The sequence below is a fragment of the Aspergillus pseudodeflectus genome (genome assembly GCF_044049435.1).
Source record: "Aspergillus pseudodeflectus strain CBS 756.74 chromosome Unknown BJX68scaffold_3, whole genome shotgun sequence".
Taxonomy (NCBI): domain Eukaryota; kingdom Fungi; phylum Ascomycota; class Eurotiomycetes; order Eurotiales; family Aspergillaceae; genus Aspergillus; species Aspergillus pseudodeflectus.
In genome coordinates this window covers 292575-311785 of record NW_027263779.1, presented here as the reverse complement: position 1 = coordinate 311785, position 19211 = coordinate 292575, and the positions used below count along the sequence as shown (strand labels likewise).

Here is a 19211-nt window from a genome sequence, read left to right as displayed (position 1 = left end):
GGAGATGCAGGGATTGACATTTACACGGGAGTTTGGCGACAACTACACCTCGGTGCAAGCCTTGTGGGGAGCGGAAATAAAAACCAACTCGACTAATACGCAGCCCAAGCTGTACACGGGGACAGCCCCGTGTCTGCTCAACAACGCCTTCTTCATCGGCACCACCGGCGAGAACCCGCTTTCAGACACCGGGTTGGAGCTCGTCTGCCGCATGTACAACACCTCGTACTTAATCAAGCTTAACTTCACTAACGGCACACAGTCCCTGACCACGCTCGCCGTCTCGCCGATTAACCCGGCACACTGGACTTACGGCGAAAGCCAACATTCCTCTCTCCCTTCCAACCACAGGGGCGAAACGAGATCCCCTTACACGCCAAACAGCGGCGTCCACATCACCCATCTCCTCTTCAGGGGCCTCCTCCAGCGCCGCCTAAGGGCTGGCTCCACGGGCAACCTGGCACAAGACTCAGACTCCAAGGCGTGGGGCGACCGCACGCCACTCCCGCAATCAGGCCTGTTCTCCTGCCCGGGGTTGTGGAATAGCTCGATCTATGGGAACCTCACGCCAACCGCCGTCGTGAAGCCCTCGTAGTGTCGCAAAGGGCGCTCGCAGCGGCAATCGAGGGCCTCTCGCTCAACTTCACATATAGTCTGCTCAGCCTCAACAGCGCAAACACAAGCGTTCCCGTCTTTGCGTCCTCCCCGCAGAACATCTACACCGACGATTGTCGGAACGTGGCTGCTGCGTATGCGGCTGCGGTGGGTGTGACTGTCGCGTGTGTGGCTGTGGGGTTCCTGGCGCTGGTGCGGAATGCCCTTGCGTAAAGTAACGCGTTTTCGAGTGTGTTGATGACGACGCGAAAGCCGGAGCTGGATTCGCTAGCTGTGGGCCATTGCTTGTAGGATGGTGATGCGTTGGACAAGGACGTGGGCAGCGTGCGGCTTAGCTTTGCCGAAGTTGTGGCGCCAGATGGGGAGGGGCGTACGACTACCAGCAGTAGTAGTAGGAAGCATGGCGTTTGGGATGGAAGGGAATGTCACGGCGATTGTCAAGTGGGAGAAATACTACTAGTTGACATAGGGACCCATAATGGTATTTCTTACGTATATATGTTTTCGACTCTGGGGTCCAAGCTGTTGCGCAGGGGCCCCATTTTGATGCCGGACGTACAAAGCATGGAACGGAGGACTTCATATTCCAGGTTGGTGACCTGTTCTATGCCAAAGTCCTTGTCATTAAAATTACCCTAGGAGACTCATGGACCCGGGCTAAGGTTAACATCAGCTGCCACAGAAATGCGCTGCACCCGAGAATACAGCCCGGCTAAAGTCAGGTCCTAAACTGGGAAGAGAATTGGGCACCTGCGTTCAATCCCGTCGTTAATTTTCAGAGAGCCATGTATAGATCCATGAGGGCCGATGGCAGGTCTAGATGTGGCGCATTCCACATGCCCGCCCTGTCATGAGCAACGCCACGGCGTTCGACCCCCAATGAGCCGGCTGAGTTCGACCGAGTTCGTCCGACCAGATGACTCGAGAAATTGCCTTGCACCAATTATGCATGATAATGACCGTGAGATGCAAGGTCATTGGACAACCGAATACGAGGCCCACGCGAATGCGAGCAGCCCCATCCGCCGTCTGGACTCTGCCCGCCCAGGCCCAGCCACACAAAGTGCCGCCGTCAGGTCAACGGGCTCGAAGCGCCCCCAACCTTTCTTCAGTGACACTCACCATCATGCAAACCTGCAGCTCTACCTCTGTACCCAAAAAGCGGATGCGCCTGGGGACAAGAAGCTGCGCGGAATGCCGTCGGCGCAAGGTGCGCTGCATCTACCTCTCCAACAGCGAGATCTGCCAGCAGTGCGAGGCGCACTGTACGCCATGCCAGAAACAGGGAACCCCAAAACAACAGGCTGCGATTTCCAATGGTGATTCAGTCGAAGGTCTGAAAGACCGGGTACAACACCTGGAGAGATTGGTGGGCCAGCTGTGTGGGGGTCAGGGACTCGTGCCTCACGCTTCAGGGAGGATGAGTCCCGCTGCGGCCTTGAGCGTGCTTTGTCCGACATCCGTCCGAAATGTACAGACGGGGCTGTTGAGTCGTGATGCTGGCACGGAAGGCCAGCCGGTTCCTTCTGATGGTCCACTTCTCGGCTTGATGTACGGGGCGCTTGCTATCGACAGTGCGGTGCAGTCGCCGGGTGCCATCAACTCCAGGGAGGGCCATGGCAGTCAGGCGTTTTATGCGCTGAAGGCACTGGCTCTGCGAAACGAGGATTTGCAACTCGCTCTCGCAATGACAGAGAAATACTGGCCTCTCTGGCCTATCCTGCCGCCGCGCTTTATCCAGGTTGTTCCCTCGCAGGGCGGTGCGCTTGCTAGAAAGACGGCGTTGGAGTTTGTGCAGAGCTCTTTCCAATCTTCCATCCCAGAGGTCATGGCAAAGGGTGTACTATGGCTCGCCCTCTGTATTCAACAACTCCCCTCTGAATTCGACTTTCGACCACATAACCTCCCTTGCCACCGGTCAGTATTGCTAGAAGCATACATGGCAGGCGCCGAAGACCTGCTCAGATCACCACACGATACACAGACAACAACCACATTCCTTGAATGCCTCATGTTGCAAACGAAGTTGTGCATCAACATGGCCCGCCCGCGCAAAGCATGGCTGACCGTTCGCCGCGCGCTCGACTTCGCCCTACTGCAGGGGGCCCAGCGCGTACACAGTGGCCCTCTCTCGGAAACATTGCGGTCACTCTGGCTGGAGATCTGGGTATTCGATCGCCAGCTTTCCCTGGGTCTCGGACTGCCGAATTCTGTGGCCGATTCGCACGCGCGCCTGGTCAATTTGCCGGACGGTGACTTTTCCGCGTGGATGTTTCGTCTCATCGGTGCGGTTGCGGGGCGCATTAATGACAGGAATCTGAACATCGCCGACGTGGACTATGCGGTGACGATGGAGATTGAGCGGGAACTCGTAGATATGCGCGATCGAATCCCTGCTGAATGGGATCTACCCAATACCGATGAGATGTGCCTCGCCGACGTCTTCACCAAGCAAGTCGGGAAATTCTACCTCAACCTCTTGCTCAAGAACCTCCACTTCCCGTACATGGTACGAAGCCCCACAAATAACGTCCAACAGGCACACCCACACAGCCGAGCAACCGCCGTCCAGGCCGCACGGCGGATGATTGAGCAGTACCAGGGCTTAAGACGCAGCAAGCAAGGCGCACTCTTGATCTGCGACATTATGGACTTTCACACGTTCACGGGGGCCATTGTGCTCATTGTCCATTTGATCTCGCCGCCCGACGCAATAATGGGCGGGCGGGATATCCAGCAAGACAGGCAAGATTGGATGCAGGTCCAGGAACTCATTCAGACATTTGAACACCTCTCGCTGGCAATGACGTGCGCCGTGGCGAAACAGGCCGCTGATCTTCTGGGGTACCTCTACGCTGCTGCCCATGGATTCTACCATGGGGAACCCTATGAGGTGGTGATTCCATACTTTGGGAAAGTTCGCATCAGTCCGCCTACTCGGGAACAGCAGCAGCGAAACTCGAGCAGTGCAAGTACTAGCTGCATTGGCGGCGATGTACAAGTTTCATCTCCGAGCCCGTTCAGCTCGATCGAGTTCAACGCGCAGACATTTTGCCCTCAGGGGCCGAATATAATGGGCCTTGGATGTGACGAGCTTGGGACGGATTGGAGCTTATTCTCGAGAGTTGAGGTTGACGCCGATTGGACTGAGGTTTTTACCATTCCAATGAACGATATACCTTGATGTGTACGATATTTCCATACTACTCATAGTCCCATCTGCAATGAACCCTCTCCACTCATCTTCTTACGCCGGTGCACAGTTCTAAACCGTCTTAGCTCCCTCGGGCTCGCTTCCCTCTGGCGTCCCCGCAGACCGAATCACCCTCGCCGGAACGCCCACCGCAATGCTGAAATCCGGAATATCCCCCTTGACAACAGCCCCCGCCCCAATCGTGCAGCCCTGCCCGATAGTCACTCCAGCAAGGATGGTCACGTTCGCTCCGATCCACGTCTCGCTGCCGATAGTCACTGGTCGTGTAAACTCCTTGCCCCAGTTCGCGCGCCGCAGGTTGATGTCCGTGTGGTGTTCCCCAGTGATGATGTTGACGTTTGGGCCGATCTCGACGCTGTGGCCGATAGTTACGAGGCCGCAGTCGAGGATCGTCAATCTGTGCCAAAGAGAAAAAAAAAAGTAATCAGCCCTGTAATACCCACAGAAGAACTAAAATACGACTGGGCTGGGAACAAGTGGACGGTGCATACCCAAAGTTCGCATAAAAGCTCCCCGCACTAACATTACAGCCATAATCGACAAACAGCGGCGGTTCGATATACACGCCGCCTTCTACCTTCCCAAACAATTTCCGCAGTGCCGCGTCTCGCTTCTCGAGGGTTTCGGAATAGGGGACGTCGGGGTGCGGCGGCGCGTTGATTTCTGCGAGGAGGCGGCGCGCTCTTTCGCGGCCGGCGACGAGTTCGGGGGCGATGGGGCTGTAGCTGTTTTTTTTTTTTTTATCTCAGTTCATAATCGCCAGTCATCACTGCTGTTGCGGTAGCAGCGAGAGTTGGGTGCGGGGAGCATACATCATCCCCGAAATCATGCGCTCGTACTCATCACCCCAGGGAACATTTTCGAGAGACTTTGCCTTTTCGATTGCGGTGGTGTCTTTTTCGGTCGTTGGCAACATGCTGTCAGTGTCTTTCTTTGTGTGTTCTTTGTCGAGTCGCTCAAACAGACAAAGGGCGGGCAAAAGTGCTCTTTATGCGATGTGAGGGGACCGAATACGATAATCGCATGTGGGGATCTTAATGGGATTTCGGGCCTCGATCCCGTGTCCGAGTAAGCTTCTTCCCGTATTTCATGCAGACTGCTGACATGCTTACATAGCTTCGCTGCATGGATGTTTCTCCGCGTCGAAAGCGATTGGTTCGGGGACGCGGCGGCGGCGAGAGCGGATTCAAAGACTAGCCTGGAGATGCCTAAATTCAGTAGCGACCATGTGACGACACCCCGATAGATAAAGCGGCAAAGGAGGATGTTTTGGTTTTTTCGAGCTCAAAGATCGGGTGCGCTATACCTCCGGTGGGTGTGCTGTCCAAACCGAGTATAAAGAAAGTCCACAATCCCCGAAACACCACAATGACCCGAGGCAAGAGGGAACAAAGATGTCTCGCTGCCATTCAAGACCACCTGCACGCAAACCGAGGATGAAACTCGACAACACAATGATGACCTCCAGGATGGAAGTGTATCTATTTTTATCAACATCAAATCGTCGTCGGAAGCGCACCTGGAATATAAGGACACAGTCACCCTCAAATCCCATCCAGCGAAGCCATTTTTTACAACCTATACACTTACCTCGAGTACTATCTACACAACTATACACACTACACACCCTACCAAGATTACCATGTCCACCAACGGAACTCTCGGAGACACGCCTGAAAAACCCCTCTGGCGCCCCGGCCCCCGCGCCCCGTCCCCAACAAACCGCTACATCCCACCCAAGCACGAAGAGCGCGACATCGGCCTGTTCCTGGGAATCGGCCACGACACGGGGTACTACGGACGCGACTGGATCCTGCTCTTTATGTACCCCAACAACACGCGCTGCGAATACTACCAGTCGGCCAGAACCCACGAGCCGCCTCTCGACACCTCCAGTGCGGAACTAGAAATTACGGATGAGTTTCCCTACGCCAAGGTCCGCCTCGAGAACATGTCCGCAGACGTCGGGGACCTCGCGCGCGATTTCCAGGGGTGGACAGCTGTCGGAACAATTGGGGAGGAGCATTGGGAGCGCTTTTACAGTACGTGGCTGGCGACGAAGCCCGGACCGTCTCAGTGGTTTATGGGGCGGTTCCTGGATGCGCTTGCAAGGCAGAGTCTGATTGAGCAGCGCGAGGTTGATGAGATTTTCTCGTGTGCGGTCTATTCGGATTACGAGGCTGAGATTTGGGGTGGGGATGCGGGGTTCCCTGTTGATCGCGGGTGGATGGAGGAGGCTCAGCGGGAGGAGGAGGAGGTGCAGCGGGTCGAGGATGAGAGGTGGATTGATGAGTTGAATGAGGAGATGAGTGCGGAGAGTGAGAAGGGGGATGCTTGATTGATGCTTCTCATAGGTGGAAGGTTGGGTTGGGGTGCGTCTCGATAAACTTCGAAAGCAGGCGTTCGAGCTGCGTCGAGTCTTGTATATAATTTTTTTTGTTTCTGGGTACCGGCGTGAATGGTGAACAATGTCTCTCTTCTTGTTGCGGAAACAAAGGGCGTTGTCTGAAAGACACCGAACAAAGCCCTGCAGACAAAGACAATGTAACAAAGACAGCAGAAGAGGGGAGCATATATAATGCCCTGTTTCCCAGACCGTTACACAGGACCACCACTGCCGCCTGCAAAACACCGCTGCCCCCTGTCCTCCCGACATATCGACATCTGTACTCACCCGCCCGCAACCTTATCTCAGCCACACCCGCAATGTCTTGCACCGAGTACCACGACCTGTACCTGGCCCTTGGCCCCGAAGAGACGCACCGCGCAAAGAACAAGGTAACAGAAAAGACCCGCCGCTGGGGCCTCCTCCTACGCAACAGCAAAACAGCAACGTGGGACGGGTACAGCTGCATCGGCGGTCCGCATGCCGGTGGCCCCATGAACCAGTCCACTCCCTACAACAAAGTCCAACGGTACCGAGTCCCCCTGGGCGATCCATTCCTGGGTGTGGAGCGCGTCTACCTGGCGCGCATTGAGGCGCGCGATTGGGAGAAGTTCGACTCGACGTTTATGGACCAGGTGAGTTGGCAGAGTCAGTATTTTGTTGTTGGGTATTTGTATGATCTTGCGCGGTTGAATGTGATTGACTGGGCCGTTGCGAATGAGTGGGCGCGCAAGGCAAAGTATACGCAGGCGGAGCTGGAGGTGTTGAGTCAGGAGAGCATCAACTCGATTGCGAGGGAGATTGCAGAGGTTGCGCGGACACAGCCGCTTTCGGTATATAGTAGTGTGGTTAGTTATGTTGTTAGTTGGGTGAAATGATATTTACTCGTTTTGGGCTTTGTTTTCTTTCGATTCTTGGTACGTAATGGAGATGGTAGTCTTTGTAGTTCAGATTGTAGAGTAACAAAGGACAAAAGCGCAGACACACGATGCTTCGGTCCAAACGCTGTAATAGCTTGTCCCATTGGTTCGACTAATGCTTATACCTCTATCTCCTTGGCCTCATTGTGAGGTCAAGAATCGTAAAACAAGGGACGGTACCTGGCGGTCAAGGATTCTCAAGACCAAAGCGCTAGTTGGGATATTCTCAGGGAACGGCTCCTCCCAAGATATCAGCAACCCAGACCATGGCCTTAGTAGATTTTACTAAGTCATCGACTGTCCACAAGTCACTCGGCAAAACGTCGGCAGCGCGCACGAACAGCACAGACCATGACTTGTCCACATCCCGACAGTGGAACGAATACGACCAGCACCCTAGCCGAACAATGACTCGTATAGGTGGAAATAAACCTGGAATGCCCGGCAGTCACTGAATAATAGCGTATCCCGGTAACTGAGATGTCCTATTACAGATCGGTAATTCAAGGATTGCGTCGATCTTGCTGTACTTGACTTATGCCATGCCTGCTTTCCCCGCACTTTCGTGGTTTGTCCCCGGATTCCCCCACATTGATGTAACCGAGGGCTTCTGAGGATTTGGATCATGGGTGTTGATTCGTGGGATACGGTACATGAATATATATGTCATCACGGCAATCAAGTATAGCCAAGTGATTCAGTAGCCGATGACGAACAGGGTAATTGCCGGGGTTCAGGCGAAGTATAAAAGTCACTCCAAAGCAACTAAATTGATGAGAGAAGATTAAGGATATTGATAGCCTCCTCAAGATGAAGTTCTTGCAAGCTCTGTCTCTCCTGTCACTAGTCCCCTCTTCACTCTCACTCTCGCTCCCATCCACCCACCTCGACTCTCGGGACCTGTCAAGTACACAAACCCCCCTCCTCATCCAACTAAAACCCAAAATAACCCCAACCCGGGAGCTCATCTCCCTCGACGGCCTGTGGTCTTTCGCCCTCGCGCAAGAAGGAAACTCCACCGCAAAACCATGGGCAGCACCCCTCCCCAAAAGCCTCGAATGTCCCGTGCCCGCCTCGTACAACGACATCTTCGTCGACCGCAATATCCGCGACCACGTCGGCTGGGTGTACTACCAGCGCGAAGTCACCGTCCCACGCGGGTGGTCGAACGAGCGATACCTCGTCCACGTTGAGGCTGCGACTCATGAGGGACGTATTTACATTAACGATGATCTCGTCGCGGAGCACGAGGGCGGGTATACGCCCTTTGAAGCGGACATCACCGCGCTCGTCAGCGCGGGCGAAAAATTCCGGCTGACAATCGCCGTGAATAATGAGCTTACGATGCAGACCATTCCACCGGGCTCGATTGAGGTTAGTGATATCACTGGCCGACGCGTTCAAACATATCGGCATGATTTCTTCAACTATGCTGGGCTTGCACGGTCCGTTTGGTTGTATTCTGTTCCGAGGGAGCAGTTTATTCGCGATGTCAGTGTTGTTACGGATGTCGAGGGCGAGACTGGTCTTATTCGGTATAATGTCACCACGTCGGAGGGGACGACGGGGGATGTAAGGATTGCTGTGGTTGATGAGGAGGGGAAGACCGTCGCCACGGCCTCCGGTGTCAACGGGACGGCAAGAATCGAGTCTGTTCACCTCTGGCAACCCGGCGCCGCATACCTCTACGACTTCACAGTAACCATCGTCGATTCGTCGGACTCGGTAATCGACAGCTACACACTCCCCGTCGGAATCCGCACAGTCTCCATCCGCGGGACGCAATTCCTCATAAACAACACCCCCTTCTACTTTACGGGTTTCGGCAAACACGAAGACAGTTCTGTCCGGGGCAAGGGCCACGACCAAGCATACATGGTACACGACTTCCAGCTCCTCGACTGGATCGGCGCAAACTCGTTCCGAACCTCACACTACCCCTACGCAGAAGAAGTCCTCGAATTCGCGGACCGACACGGGATCGTCGTCATCGACGAGACGGCTGCTGTCGGGATGGCGTTTTCGCTGAGCGCGGGCTTAGGGGCGGCGTCTTCGTCGCTGACGTTTTCGCCCGAGACTATTAATAATGAGACGCGGCGGAACCATGCACAAGCGATTCGGGAGCTTGTTGCACGCGATAAGAACCATCCGAGTGTGGTGCTGTGGTCGATTGCGAATGAGCCGGCGTCGTTTGAGGAGGGGGCGCGCGGGTATTTTGAGCCGCTGGTTGAGGTGGCCCGGGAGGCGGATCCGGCGGGGAGGCCGGTGGCCTTTGTTAATGTGGGACAGGCGACGTATAAGACGGATAAAATCTCTGATCTATTCGATGTGCTTTGTCTGAATCGGTATTATGGGTGGTATTCGCAGACCGGGGTCCTTGAGGAGGCGGAGGTGGCTCTGGAGGAGGAGCTGCGTGGGTGGGTGGAGTTGTACGACAAGCCGATTATAATCACCGAGTACGGGGCTGATACAGTTGCTGGACTGCACTCTGTCATGGCGGTTCCCTGGAGTGAGGAGTTCCAGGTGCAGTTCTTGGACATGTATCATCGGGTCTTTGATCAGTTTGAGGCGATAGTCGGCGAGCATGTGTGGAACTTTGCGGACTTTCAGACTTCGATGGGGATTATTCGTGTTGATGGGAATAAGAAGGGGGTGTTTACGAGGGATCGGAGGCCCAAGGCTGCGGCGCATAAGCTGAGGGAGAGGTGGACGCAGTTGGGCAGTGAGTGAGTCATAGTATGAGATTTGTAGTGCGCTGAGACTTCTCCAGCATCAATACCGCACGAATAGCCATGTTTTGAGAACGACGTATGAAGTGCAAATCTATTTCTAGGAATCAGCGAGCAGATTTCCGTTCATGTACTTCAATCCGGTATCGACCGCAACAGTAACAACCGTCTTACCAGGCCCGAGTTCCTTTGCAAGCGCAATCGCCGCGACAACATTAAGTCCGGTCGAAGTGCCAACAAGCAGCCCCTCCTCTCTCGCAAGCCGTCGACACATAGCGCGCCCCTCGTCCTCGGAGACCCCCCATGCATCATTATACAACTCCTTCTCCAGATGCGGTGGGACAAATCCAGGCCCGACCCCTTCAACACTATGAGAACCACCCATCCGACCCTCGCTGATAACAGGCGCAGAAGCAGGCTCAAGAACCACAACCCGGGTATCAGGCCACTTGGACTTGAGCACCTTGGAAACCCCCATAATCATCCCCGCGCTCCCCGCCGCGCCGCAAAACACATCGATCCCGTCGGGAAACTGCACCGCCAGCTCTTCGCCCAGTGTCGCATACCCAGGCAGCGCATCCGTGTTACTAAACTGGCTCGTATAATAGTGCCCATCCTCGCTGGAAATCTCTTTGGCGAGCTTGAGCATATTCGGGAACAGGTCGGGGGTAATCTTGTCGCTCTCAACGATAATAACCTCCGCCCCAAACGCAACCATCGTCTTTAATTTCTCTGCGGCAAACGCATTCGACGAAACGACTTTGAATTTGTACCCCTTGACCGCGCAGATAAAGGCGAGCGAACCGCCTGTACTCCCGCCCGTCGCTTCGACGACAGTCATTCCGGGTTTTAGCGTTCCCCGCCGCTCGGCTTCTTCGATCATGGATTTCGCCATGCGGTCTTTGTATGAGCCTGTTGGGTTGAGCGATTCGAGTTTTAGGCAGACCGTTGCATGGTTGTCTGGGACGACATTGTTGAGGCGCACGACGGGGGTGTTGCCGATCGCGGAGAGGGGCGAGGATACGGGGGGTGGTGGGCCGGCCATGGTGGACGATTTTGAACGTTGGCTCAGTGATGCGATTTCAAGATCAGATCCGCTGAGGAACCTCGAACTTAAGTACCACAGCTGCAAAGACCAATAAATCCTTAGCGTGGATAAGACATGGAGCCAGTTCTATTCTTAGCCTACATACTAGTATAGATAGCTTGCAGTTCGGGATTCCAACTCCATTCGCCCTAGCTTGTCCCTCTCTCAGCACTGCCCCTGCTGCGATCAAATATACGAGAAACCGGTTCGACGCCGATAAGATCGATCAGGACTCTGGGCGCAACTGCGTTCGTTATAGGCGCATTTCGCCGAGGGTCTGATTCGAGGATCCCATCGCTTCAACCATTTCGCCTACCCGTGGATGGTATAGAGGTGATATCCCAGTCTCTGCCATGGTTCAAGCGGGACACAATCTGAGGCGATACGAGAAATACAATGTGGAGTGCAGTTGCACTCTGTGCTGATTGTTATTGGGCACAAGACACGAGAGGTCATGGACTTCCCCTCCAAGCCTTTACGACTGCACTCGGTACATAATGGGCGAGAAGGCTCGTCATTTGTAGGTACGAACCTTGCGAGTTGGTCACGTTTGTTTCCTCTCAATCACAGCGAGGAATAACGTCAGACGAGCTGATTCAGACCCTTCGCAAAGCAAATGTTTATCACAAACTAAATGTTGGAGATCTGTATGCCCTCTTGATCCAGATCAACCTATGTTGGAGGGAGGTCAGCAATGGTCGCATGATCCATCGCTGCAGGCGAATACCTTAAAGCTTTTCCTATCGCATCTCTTTTAATAAAGCTCTTGGCAACCTGCAATTTCATATCGTTGTTGTTATTAGGAGTGTCTGGTTAGTTCTAGACTAATTAAATATCTATAAACAAAATGCACATTACAAAAAGAAAATAAACAAAAAAATAAAGATGAAAGATTATAAAGAACATTAAGAGCTGAAAAGCGCCCAACGGCCACGAAGGCTAATAATGAGAGTGGTAGAAGTTTCAGAAAGATCAAGAGCGCCGAAAGGCAAAAGATATTTAAAAGAGATATTCAGAAAAATGGTCAAAGCGGAATCAACCAAAAGTTTGGAGCCGTAGCAGCTCATGGAGCAAACGCAGTCCCCAACCGAGCTCATGTTTGAAAAAGTTGAAGTCGCTTTGTGCCCAGCCTTGTTGGCATTGCCTTGGTCAAAAAATAACACTTTTGCTTTTATTCCCCAACTCTTTGAAAGTAGACTTGGACTTGGCTGGTTCTTTCTCTGTTACCATCTAGACAAAGCACTACAACCAACAGGTGCCCTACCACCTAGCATTATAACTCTTTGCCTGGCCGTTGTCTGTATAAGACCTTGTTTCGAGCCTATCTGACTATCTCCCCATTCTCTTGATCTTTTATATCTTCTAATCTCCTCAAGTCTCAATAACGCTTCGGTGTCAACAAAATGCCAAACAAAGTGAGAAAAGTGAAGCCAAGTAAGTCCCCCAAGACGCTACTAGCACTAGTAAGGGTTAAGCTAACCTACTATTATTATTTCCAGTTACTCAGGCTGGGCCTGTTAAGAGTTGCCGCTCTACCCTGTTCAAAGTAAATAAGGAAAAGGCAAAGACGGGCCGAAACAGCCAGCGCTTATCCCCAAACACCAAGGAGGCTTGTGCTGATACTGTCCGCAAAGACGCCGACCCTGTGAAGTCACCTGCTGGCTCGCCGTCAAGGTCGCACTCCTCCCCTGACGCGGAAGAGCCTTGCCCCAATGCTGCCAGCGGCAACGTTGAGGCGCCAACCCCGTCCGCTGAGAAGTCTTGCCCTGAGACTACCAGCGGCGACATATCAACTCCGAAAGCTGATGGCCCATTATGTTCCGACGCTGCTCATCCTCCAGTTGCAACTACTGAAGAGACGACAAAGACTGAGACGTTTAGAGGCGAGAGTGTATCAGTCCTGGAAAATAAGTGTCCTGATGGTCGGCTTGTTCGTGAGACACAGGCTAACAGAAGGTTCAAGAGCCGCTTGTCCTCAACAAGATCAAGGAAGTTGAGTATGGCAAGACGGGTGGGGAGTTTGTCTCCTTGGAGGAGGCGCAGAGCGAAAAAGGGGTCCGCCTGGCACTTTTTGGTCATGTACAGACCAAAGACGGCGGGACCCCAACAACCGCTATTATCGGCCTGGAACGGAGGGGTCGTCATTACATCATTGCTTTCACTGCCCCGCGCGGCAATGGAAATCCCACGACTGCGCACAAATACATGGATCATTATATCCGTCAAGAGTACAGCGCCATTGTCGAACTGCTCATACCCCTCTTGGGCTCTGTATTTGAGGAAGCAGACAACAAGCCCGTGTTAGAAGACAACTTTGAGGCCTTTCTCGATGCCTCAGAGACCTATCTTCGACTTGTCCCCGACACAGCAACTGGGACCCTCAAGCCCTACCCGGAGTTCGCGCGTTCTCAAGGTGTCAACTGGGACAGTGTCATGCAGAAAGCATCGCCCACCTGCCCTATGTGGAAGCTGTCGGACGTCAAGCACTTCCGTCCCCATTCCAACACCAACATGATCTACGAGGTTGACCTTGGCGACAACAATGACTTCAATTGTGTCATTTTCAAAAGGGTGGATGACGAAGGCCTTCTCCAACAAGAGTACCGAACTCTACTTCACTGTGGACGGGTGGGTATCCGAGCACCAAGAGTGCTGGGGCTACTTGGTGTTGGTACCAAGTGGGGAGGGTTTGTCATGATAAAGATTTCAGCCTCCTTCTGTCTTCGGGACTGCCACCCCGAGTCGATCAAGGCAACGTCAATACAACCAGCCCTGGCCGACCGTAAACGGTGGTTCGAGCAGATCTCCGACGCTATTCATACTCTCCACCGCGATGGATACGTATGGGGAGATGTCAAGCCAGCCAACGTGCTCATCAACCAGGATGGGGATGCATGCCTGATTGATTTTGAAGGCGGTTGGAGCCCGGGCTGGGTTGACGATGAGCTCGCTGATAGTGAGGAAGGTGACTTGCAGGGTCTGCAGAGACTTCGCGACTTCTTGAAACTGGATGAATGAGCGAGAACCTCCAACTTCTATTTCAGCGTTGCATTGCTCTATTCTGCGTCCACTGATTCATGTTACTACTCTTTTCACTTTGTCTTTTACCTTGCAGATTGCACTATCTAGCTCAGCGCAGCCACTATGGCACCCACTTGGTCAAGCGTTATCTACATAATCCATGATGAAATGAGTCATCTTCCACATCTTGGTCATGCGCAATTGCCATCTTCCTCATTATTCCGGACTATGTCTGGGCTTCATCGCGGAATTTGCTCCGGCCAGCGGCGAGAACCTTGAAGATTGAGGAAACACGAGCACTCTGGGAAATCCCCCAGCCAGGCGGCGAAGAAAACACTGTAGAGTAGGACGTCACGCTGGCTGTTGACCCAAGAGCATTTGCAGGGAAGGTTTTACAAGAGCGTAGTCGTCCAAGCAGACTATGAGCTTTCAAACCGGGGGGTGATGTTATGGTCGGGTTGATCGAACCTTTAGCAGGCCAGGCGGATGATATATATGTACAAACCTCTCGTTCCTAGCATGCAAGAGACGAATCCACGCAAGACCCAGAAGGGAAGCGCCAATTAGAGGCGAATGCAGTCCAGAACAATTATGAAATTCGTTATATAGCGATTCGGAAGAGATCTAGAACAACAGGCGAGCGAGCTAAGAACAGAACGATTTCGTTGGATGCAGTCTCATGTGCTAGACTGCTCGTGCCTGAGGATTCACTTGGGACTAGAGGCACAAAACCTTCAGGCCTGAAGAAAAGATGGGTAGCAAAAAAAGGCCTAAAAGGCCATTGACGTAAAAACCAAGGGTCGTTGAAGGTTCAGGATAATCAAGAGAGGGAAAACAAAATTTGAAAAGACTGCCAGAAGAAATTGATTGAAAGGAAAGTTTTAGGGCATGATACAACGCCGCTGCATCATCTCATTCAGTGAAACGAGATCCAGTTGGGAGAGGCTTGTATTCGCCTTTGTGTCCACCCGTTGCTTTCACTTTTGCTTTGACTCGCTACTCTTTGAACATTAAACGTGGAGCCACATACTGCCCAACAACACAGAGATTATAAGCCTGTGCCTGGCTGTGGTCGGTACTTGAACTCATTCCAAGCCCATCCAACCATATTCCCATTCTCCGAGTCTTCTGATCTTTGCGAAATCTCAACAAGCTCTACTGCCACAAAATGCCAAACAAGGCCGAAAAATCGAAGCCTGGTAGTACCTCGAGCCATTCCTAGCCCAGAAAAAGGGTCCAGCTAATCCGTTTGTATTATTTTCCTAGTCGCTCAGGCTGCGGCCCTTGAAAGCAGCCCGTCAACTCCAAAACCGAACAAGAAGAGGAAGGCGGACAACAATCTCAACAACTCCCGCTCATCCCCTAAGGCTGAAGAAACCCGTGTCGGATCTGCCACGGCAGACGTCAAAAATGCGACATCCTCTGCTCCCCCGCTTTCGGAACATCCCTGCCCCAAGGCTACAAACAAAGACGTCGAGACTGCGAGTCCACCTGCTCAATCGCTCTCCAACCCGTGCTCATCCCATAACGATGCAAAGCCATCCACAAAGAATACCGGCATAGACGTCAAAGATGCGAAACCTCAATCCCACTCACCCTCCCCGGATCTCCTTGGCCCGGAGACGAACAAACCCGAGGAGGGTACATCAATCTCGCATGGTAACTAGCTCAATCGATGCCTTGCTACATGATTATATCTAATGTAAACCAGAAGACGACTATGTGAGTATCAAGATCAAGCTGGCTGAGGACAGCAATACCGACGGCGAGTTTGTGTCGGTGCAAGACCTGCAAAGTGAAGAGCTGCTTGAACTGCCCCGCGTCGGTCATATCCAGGCGGCAGATGGGACTCTGAAAACTGTCATTCTCAGCATAAAACGGAGAGGCATCGAGTACCGGATCGTCTTCAACAATCCACCAAAAGATCAGGACCGCACCATTTCACACGATTGCATGGATCTCTATGTTCAGGAAGACTACTTTGGCGTTGGAGACCTCCTCCTCCCCCTGTGCGGACCCATTTTCAACGAGGCAGACAACAACCCCATACCAGGAGACAACTTCCCGCGCTTTCTACAATCCGCAGTAACCTATCTTCGGCTTATTCCCACCACGCCGGCAATAGAGCCATACCTGGGCTTTTTGGGTCCCCCTACCGTTGATTGGGACAAATTCCTACGACTTCACAAGCCTACCTGTCCTTCATGGAAGCTGTCGGACGTCAAAAGCTTCCGTCCACATACAGCCACAAATATGATATATGAAGTCGAGTTCAAGGACGAGAAAGAGCCCCTGGTTTTCAAGATGGTAGATCGCTACGGACCCTTTTGCAGGAGTTCATGACTCTCTTACAGTGTGAGAGACTCAAGATTCAAGCACCCAGAATCAAGGCGCTACTTGGCGTCGGGACCAACTGCGGAGGCTTTGTTATGACCAAGATCCAGGCCTCTTTTTGCCTTGATGACTGCCACTCCAAGTCGATCAACTCCACCCTTGATGACCGCAAGCGGTGGTATCAGCAGATTTCGGATGCTCTTCAGGCCCTACATGGCGTTGATTACATATGGGGAGACGCCAAACCAGCTAATGTCCTGATTAACGAGGATGGCGACGCGTGCCTAATTGACTTTGAGGCCTAGACACGTTTCTAACAACCTCGCCCCGATCCATCGCGGTATCTTCAGGCACAGCAAATTAGGAGCTGGATGGGAGCGCTAGATTTTGCTTCAGAAGGTTTGCTATGCCTACTATCCTGGTGGCATGGCTGAAGGATCTCGCTAATGGATTACTCGGTGTCGTCGTATGCGAACGGCGGGCTTGTGAGATCGGAAGGATATCCAAACAAACGGGTGGCACCTTGTCTGTCGACACTCAATGGCTCAATAAACACTAAACCTATGTTTGCAAGATCCAAAGCCCCGAAGATCTGTAGTCGGTGCATAAGCCAACTCAAGCCTCAACAGCTGTCCCCTCCCTGGCCCGATCCTTGATGTCCAGATTCTCCGCGTACGCGTCAACATGATACCGCTTAAACTTCCTCGTCGGCACCTTGGCCGCAAACATAATATCCAGCTCCTCAAAGGTCCTCCCCTTTGTCTCCGTCAGCCTAAAGAACCCCCAGACGAGCGTCGCGAAGCCAGTCCCAAACCAGAAGAACCCGGTCTTCCCTCTCCAGTTCCACGCCGTCGGATTCATAAAGTATGGCTCGATTACATTTGCCACGACGATCGCGATGTAATACGTGTTTCGTGCGAGGACGATTGTCTTTGAGCGCAGGCGGGTGGATGAGACTTCGGGGCCGATGGACCAGCCGAGGGGTCCGATGGAGAGCGAGAAGGTGAAGAGCCAGATGATGCAGAGGGAGGACTGCGCCCATTTGACGCCGGGCCTATCGCGGACGAGGTCGAGAATCCCAATGATGAACAAATACGCACACATCATCGACAGCCCACCGAGATACATGGGGCGGCGCCCAAACCCCTTCATGAGGAACCACGAGAGCACCGTCCCAAGAAACGCAATCGCCGTCCCGCCCAGCGCAAGCTTATACGCGTCATCGGGACTCATCCCGGCCTGCTCAAAGAAATACGTCCCCGAATACGCAAACTGGCTGCCCGCGAGAACCTGGCCCGCAAACGCGACGCAGGCAATCTCCGTCCGCCTCAGATTCGAGCCTTTCAGACAATCCCAGTACGAACTCCCGGCTTCGATCTCGCACTCGATGTTATCCGTGTGGATCATCATCGCGACCATCTGTCGTGCGTTGTGCGCCTCGTCTTTGGCCATGAGGCGCTGGACGGTTCTCTCGGCGGCTTCGTACTGCCCGTTCCGGACCTGCCACCAGGGCGACTCGGGCATGAGGAATGCGATGAAGAAGAGCGGGGCGGGCCAGATCCATTGCACGGCAAAGGGGATTCGGTAGGACCATTCGTCAGGGCGGTTGAGGAGGCTTTGGAGCACGCCCATGCTGAGGAACTGGCCGATGGCGAAGCACATGTTTGTGTAGGCGGTTAGGTAGCTGCGGAGGGCCATTGGGAGGAGCTCCGAGGAGTAGGCGGGGCCGATTGTTGCAAACATGCCCCAGGGGATTCTTCATTGCCAGTGAGGACCGTGAAGGGGAGGGGAGAGGAGGGGAGCGGAGGGGGGACTCACCCGCAAAGAACCTGCCCAGCGACCTGCGCCTCAACCGTCTTCCCAAAGAAGGACACAAAGATAAACCCACACATGCAAAGCAACCCACCCATAAACACCCTCTTGAACCCATAATGCTTGATCAAATACCCATTGAGGAACGCCCCAAGGATACAGCCCGCATTCCCACCCGCACCCAGAGCCGACTGCCATTTCTCTGGAACCTCATAGCCGTGGGGAAATGCTTGGCCAAACTGGCGCTTGAACTCCGGGTACGCGTAGAAATTTCCGACGAGGTTCGTGTCGTAGCCCTCCATGATGATCGACATGGAGATTGTCAGCGACCACGCCACAGCCCAGGGGTATGCCCGGAGCGCTTGCCGGACCGTCATCGAGTGCTCGGCTTCGTTGGCAGCGCGGGCTTCTTTGGTGCTCGTGTGCCATGTTTCAGGGCTTTTCTTGTCGAGGTCAGAAGGGGCCTCGACGTGAATGGTGTCGGGAGTAGTATCTGTTTTCTCGTCCATTGCAATGGGATTGAGTTGAGCAAAGCTAAAGGGAAAGAAGTAATTCAAAGTCCCAAAGACATAGGCTGCAACAGTCAGATTAGGGATGGACGATCTGCCCTACGTAACATCAAACTGCGTGCAAGGTCAATCAGCGCGGAAATGTGGAAGTTTATATACATTCAATTTAGCCGGCAGCCGAGGTGAGGTCACTTCGATCACTACTGTTTCTTTGTTCTTCCAATCCAATGACTGCATTCCGCTCAGAGCATCTCCCATGCCGATCCCTTGCCTCCCCACGGGGAAGCGTGCAATGCAAGGAGGTGGATGATTGATCATTGGTCGATTCCAGCCTCTTGGCATGTTGGAGTTGGGGTAGGTTTTTGGTGCGGCCTTGCCGCATTCCGAGTGGTGGATTATGCATGTCCTGCGTTCGGATATCCTCCGAAGCCCGGCACGCGGGACGCCGGAAAAGGTTCCAGAGTATCGTCAAATTGCGTTGTTGAGTTGGGGTAGGGCGTTGGTTCAAGTAAGTTAGGTTTTTCAGGATCGAAATCTCGGTCTCACCTGAATTGTGCCGGTGGAGGCGTCGGGTATTTTGTGTG

General features: G+C 53.3%; 11 protein-coding genes across 11 annotated transcripts; 7 read left to right on the top strand and 4 right to left on the bottom strand.

Moving 5' to 3' along the window:
- Positions 1-4: 4 nt before the first annotated feature.
- On the top strand, positions 5-828 carry BJX68DRAFT_261715 (uncharacterized protein; the record flags this gene model as incomplete). Its single annotated transcript, XM_071044220.1, has 2 exons — positions 5-591; positions 654-828. 2 exons carry the CDS (start codon positions 5-7, stop codon positions 826-828), a joined length of 762 nt encoding a protein of 253 aa, XP_070904206.1.
- Positions 829-1698: 870 nt separating this feature from the next.
- Positions 1699-3976, top strand: BJX68DRAFT_114763 (uncharacterized protein). Its single transcript, XM_071035980.1, has one exon. The coding sequence runs from the start codon at positions 1742-1744 to the stop codon at positions 3797-3799; it is 2058 nt and encodes a 685-aa protein (XP_070904205.1). The 5' UTR covers positions 1699-1741; the 3' UTR covers positions 3800-3976.
- On the bottom strand, positions 3881-4797 carry BJX68DRAFT_276652 (sugar O-acetyltransferase; the record flags this gene model as incomplete). Its single annotated transcript, XM_071048155.1, has 3 exons — positions 4642-4797; positions 4321-4554; positions 3881-4226 (listed from the first exon to the last, which is right to left on the bottom strand). The coding sequence occupies exons 1-3, from the start codon at positions 4743-4745 to the stop codon at positions 3881-3883; spliced, it is 684 nt and encodes a 227-aa protein (XP_070904204.1). The 5' UTR covers positions 4746-4797.
- Positions 4798-5057: 260 nt separating this feature from the next.
- On the bottom strand, positions 5058-5733 carry BJX68DRAFT_226060 (uncharacterized protein). Its single transcript, XM_071038447.1, has one exon. The coding sequence runs from the start codon at positions 5382-5384 to the stop codon at positions 5130-5132; it is 255 nt and encodes an 84-aa protein (XP_070904203.1). The 5' UTR covers positions 5385-5733; the 3' UTR covers positions 5058-5129.
- A 10-nt stretch (positions 5734-5743) lies between these two features.
- On the top strand, positions 5744-5991 carry BJX68DRAFT_226059 (uncharacterized protein; the record flags this gene model as incomplete). Its single annotated transcript, XM_071038446.1, has 1 exon — positions 5744-5991. A coding segment is annotated over one exon (209 nt), but the record flags the coding sequence as incomplete, so codon positions are not given.
- Positions 5992-6535: 544 nt separating this feature from the next.
- On the top strand, positions 6536-7093 carry BJX68DRAFT_261711 (uncharacterized protein; the record flags this gene model as incomplete). The annotated part of the gene is made up of 1 exon (XM_071044219.1): positions 6536-7093. The coding sequence occupies one exon, from the start codon at positions 6536-6538 to the stop codon at positions 7091-7093; it is 558 nt and encodes a 185-aa protein (XP_070904201.1).
- Positions 7094-7912: 819 nt separating this feature from the next.
- On the top strand, positions 7913-9915 carry BJX68DRAFT_114755 (glycosyl hydrolases family 2, TIM barrel domain-containing protein). The gene has a single exon (XM_071035978.1). It carries the CDS (start codon positions 7946-7948, stop codon positions 9863-9865), a length of 1920 nt encoding a protein of 639 aa, XP_070904200.1. The 5' UTR covers positions 7913-7945; the 3' UTR covers positions 9866-9915.
- Positions 9916-11150, bottom strand: BJX68DRAFT_114756 (PLP-dependent cysteine synthase family protein). The gene has a single exon (XM_071035979.1). It carries the CDS (start codon positions 10907-10909, stop codon positions 9965-9967), a length of 945 nt encoding a protein of 314 aa, XP_070904199.1. The 5' UTR covers positions 10910-11150; the 3' UTR covers positions 9916-9964.
- A 1204-nt stretch (positions 11151-12354) lies between these two features.
- On the top strand, positions 12355-13969 carry BJX68DRAFT_261708 (uncharacterized protein; the record flags this gene model as incomplete). The annotated part of the gene is made up of 3 exons (XM_071044218.1): positions 12355-12385; positions 12451-12840; positions 12915-13969. 3 exons carry the CDS (start codon positions 12355-12357, stop codon positions 13967-13969), a joined length of 1476 nt encoding a protein of 491 aa, XP_070904198.1.
- A 1171-nt stretch (positions 13970-15140) lies between these two features.
- On the top strand, positions 15141-16611 carry BJX68DRAFT_261707 (uncharacterized protein; the record flags this gene model as incomplete). Its single annotated transcript, XM_071044217.1, has 4 exons — positions 15141-15174; positions 15239-15631; positions 15684-16279; positions 16327-16611. The coding sequence occupies 4 exons, from the start codon at positions 15141-15143 to the stop codon at positions 16609-16611; spliced, it is 1308 nt and encodes a 435-aa protein (XP_070904197.1).
- Positions 16612-16734: 123 nt separating this feature from the next.
- BJX68DRAFT_276650 (general substrate transporter) lies at positions 16735-18627 on the bottom strand (the record flags this gene model as incomplete). The annotated part of the gene is made up of 2 exons (XM_071048154.1): positions 16735-18062; positions 18125-18627. 2 exons carry the CDS (start codon positions 18625-18627, stop codon positions 16922-16924), a joined length of 1644 nt encoding a protein of 547 aa, XP_070904196.1. The 3' UTR covers positions 16735-16921.
- Between the last annotated feature and the right edge of the window lie 584 nt (positions 18628-19211).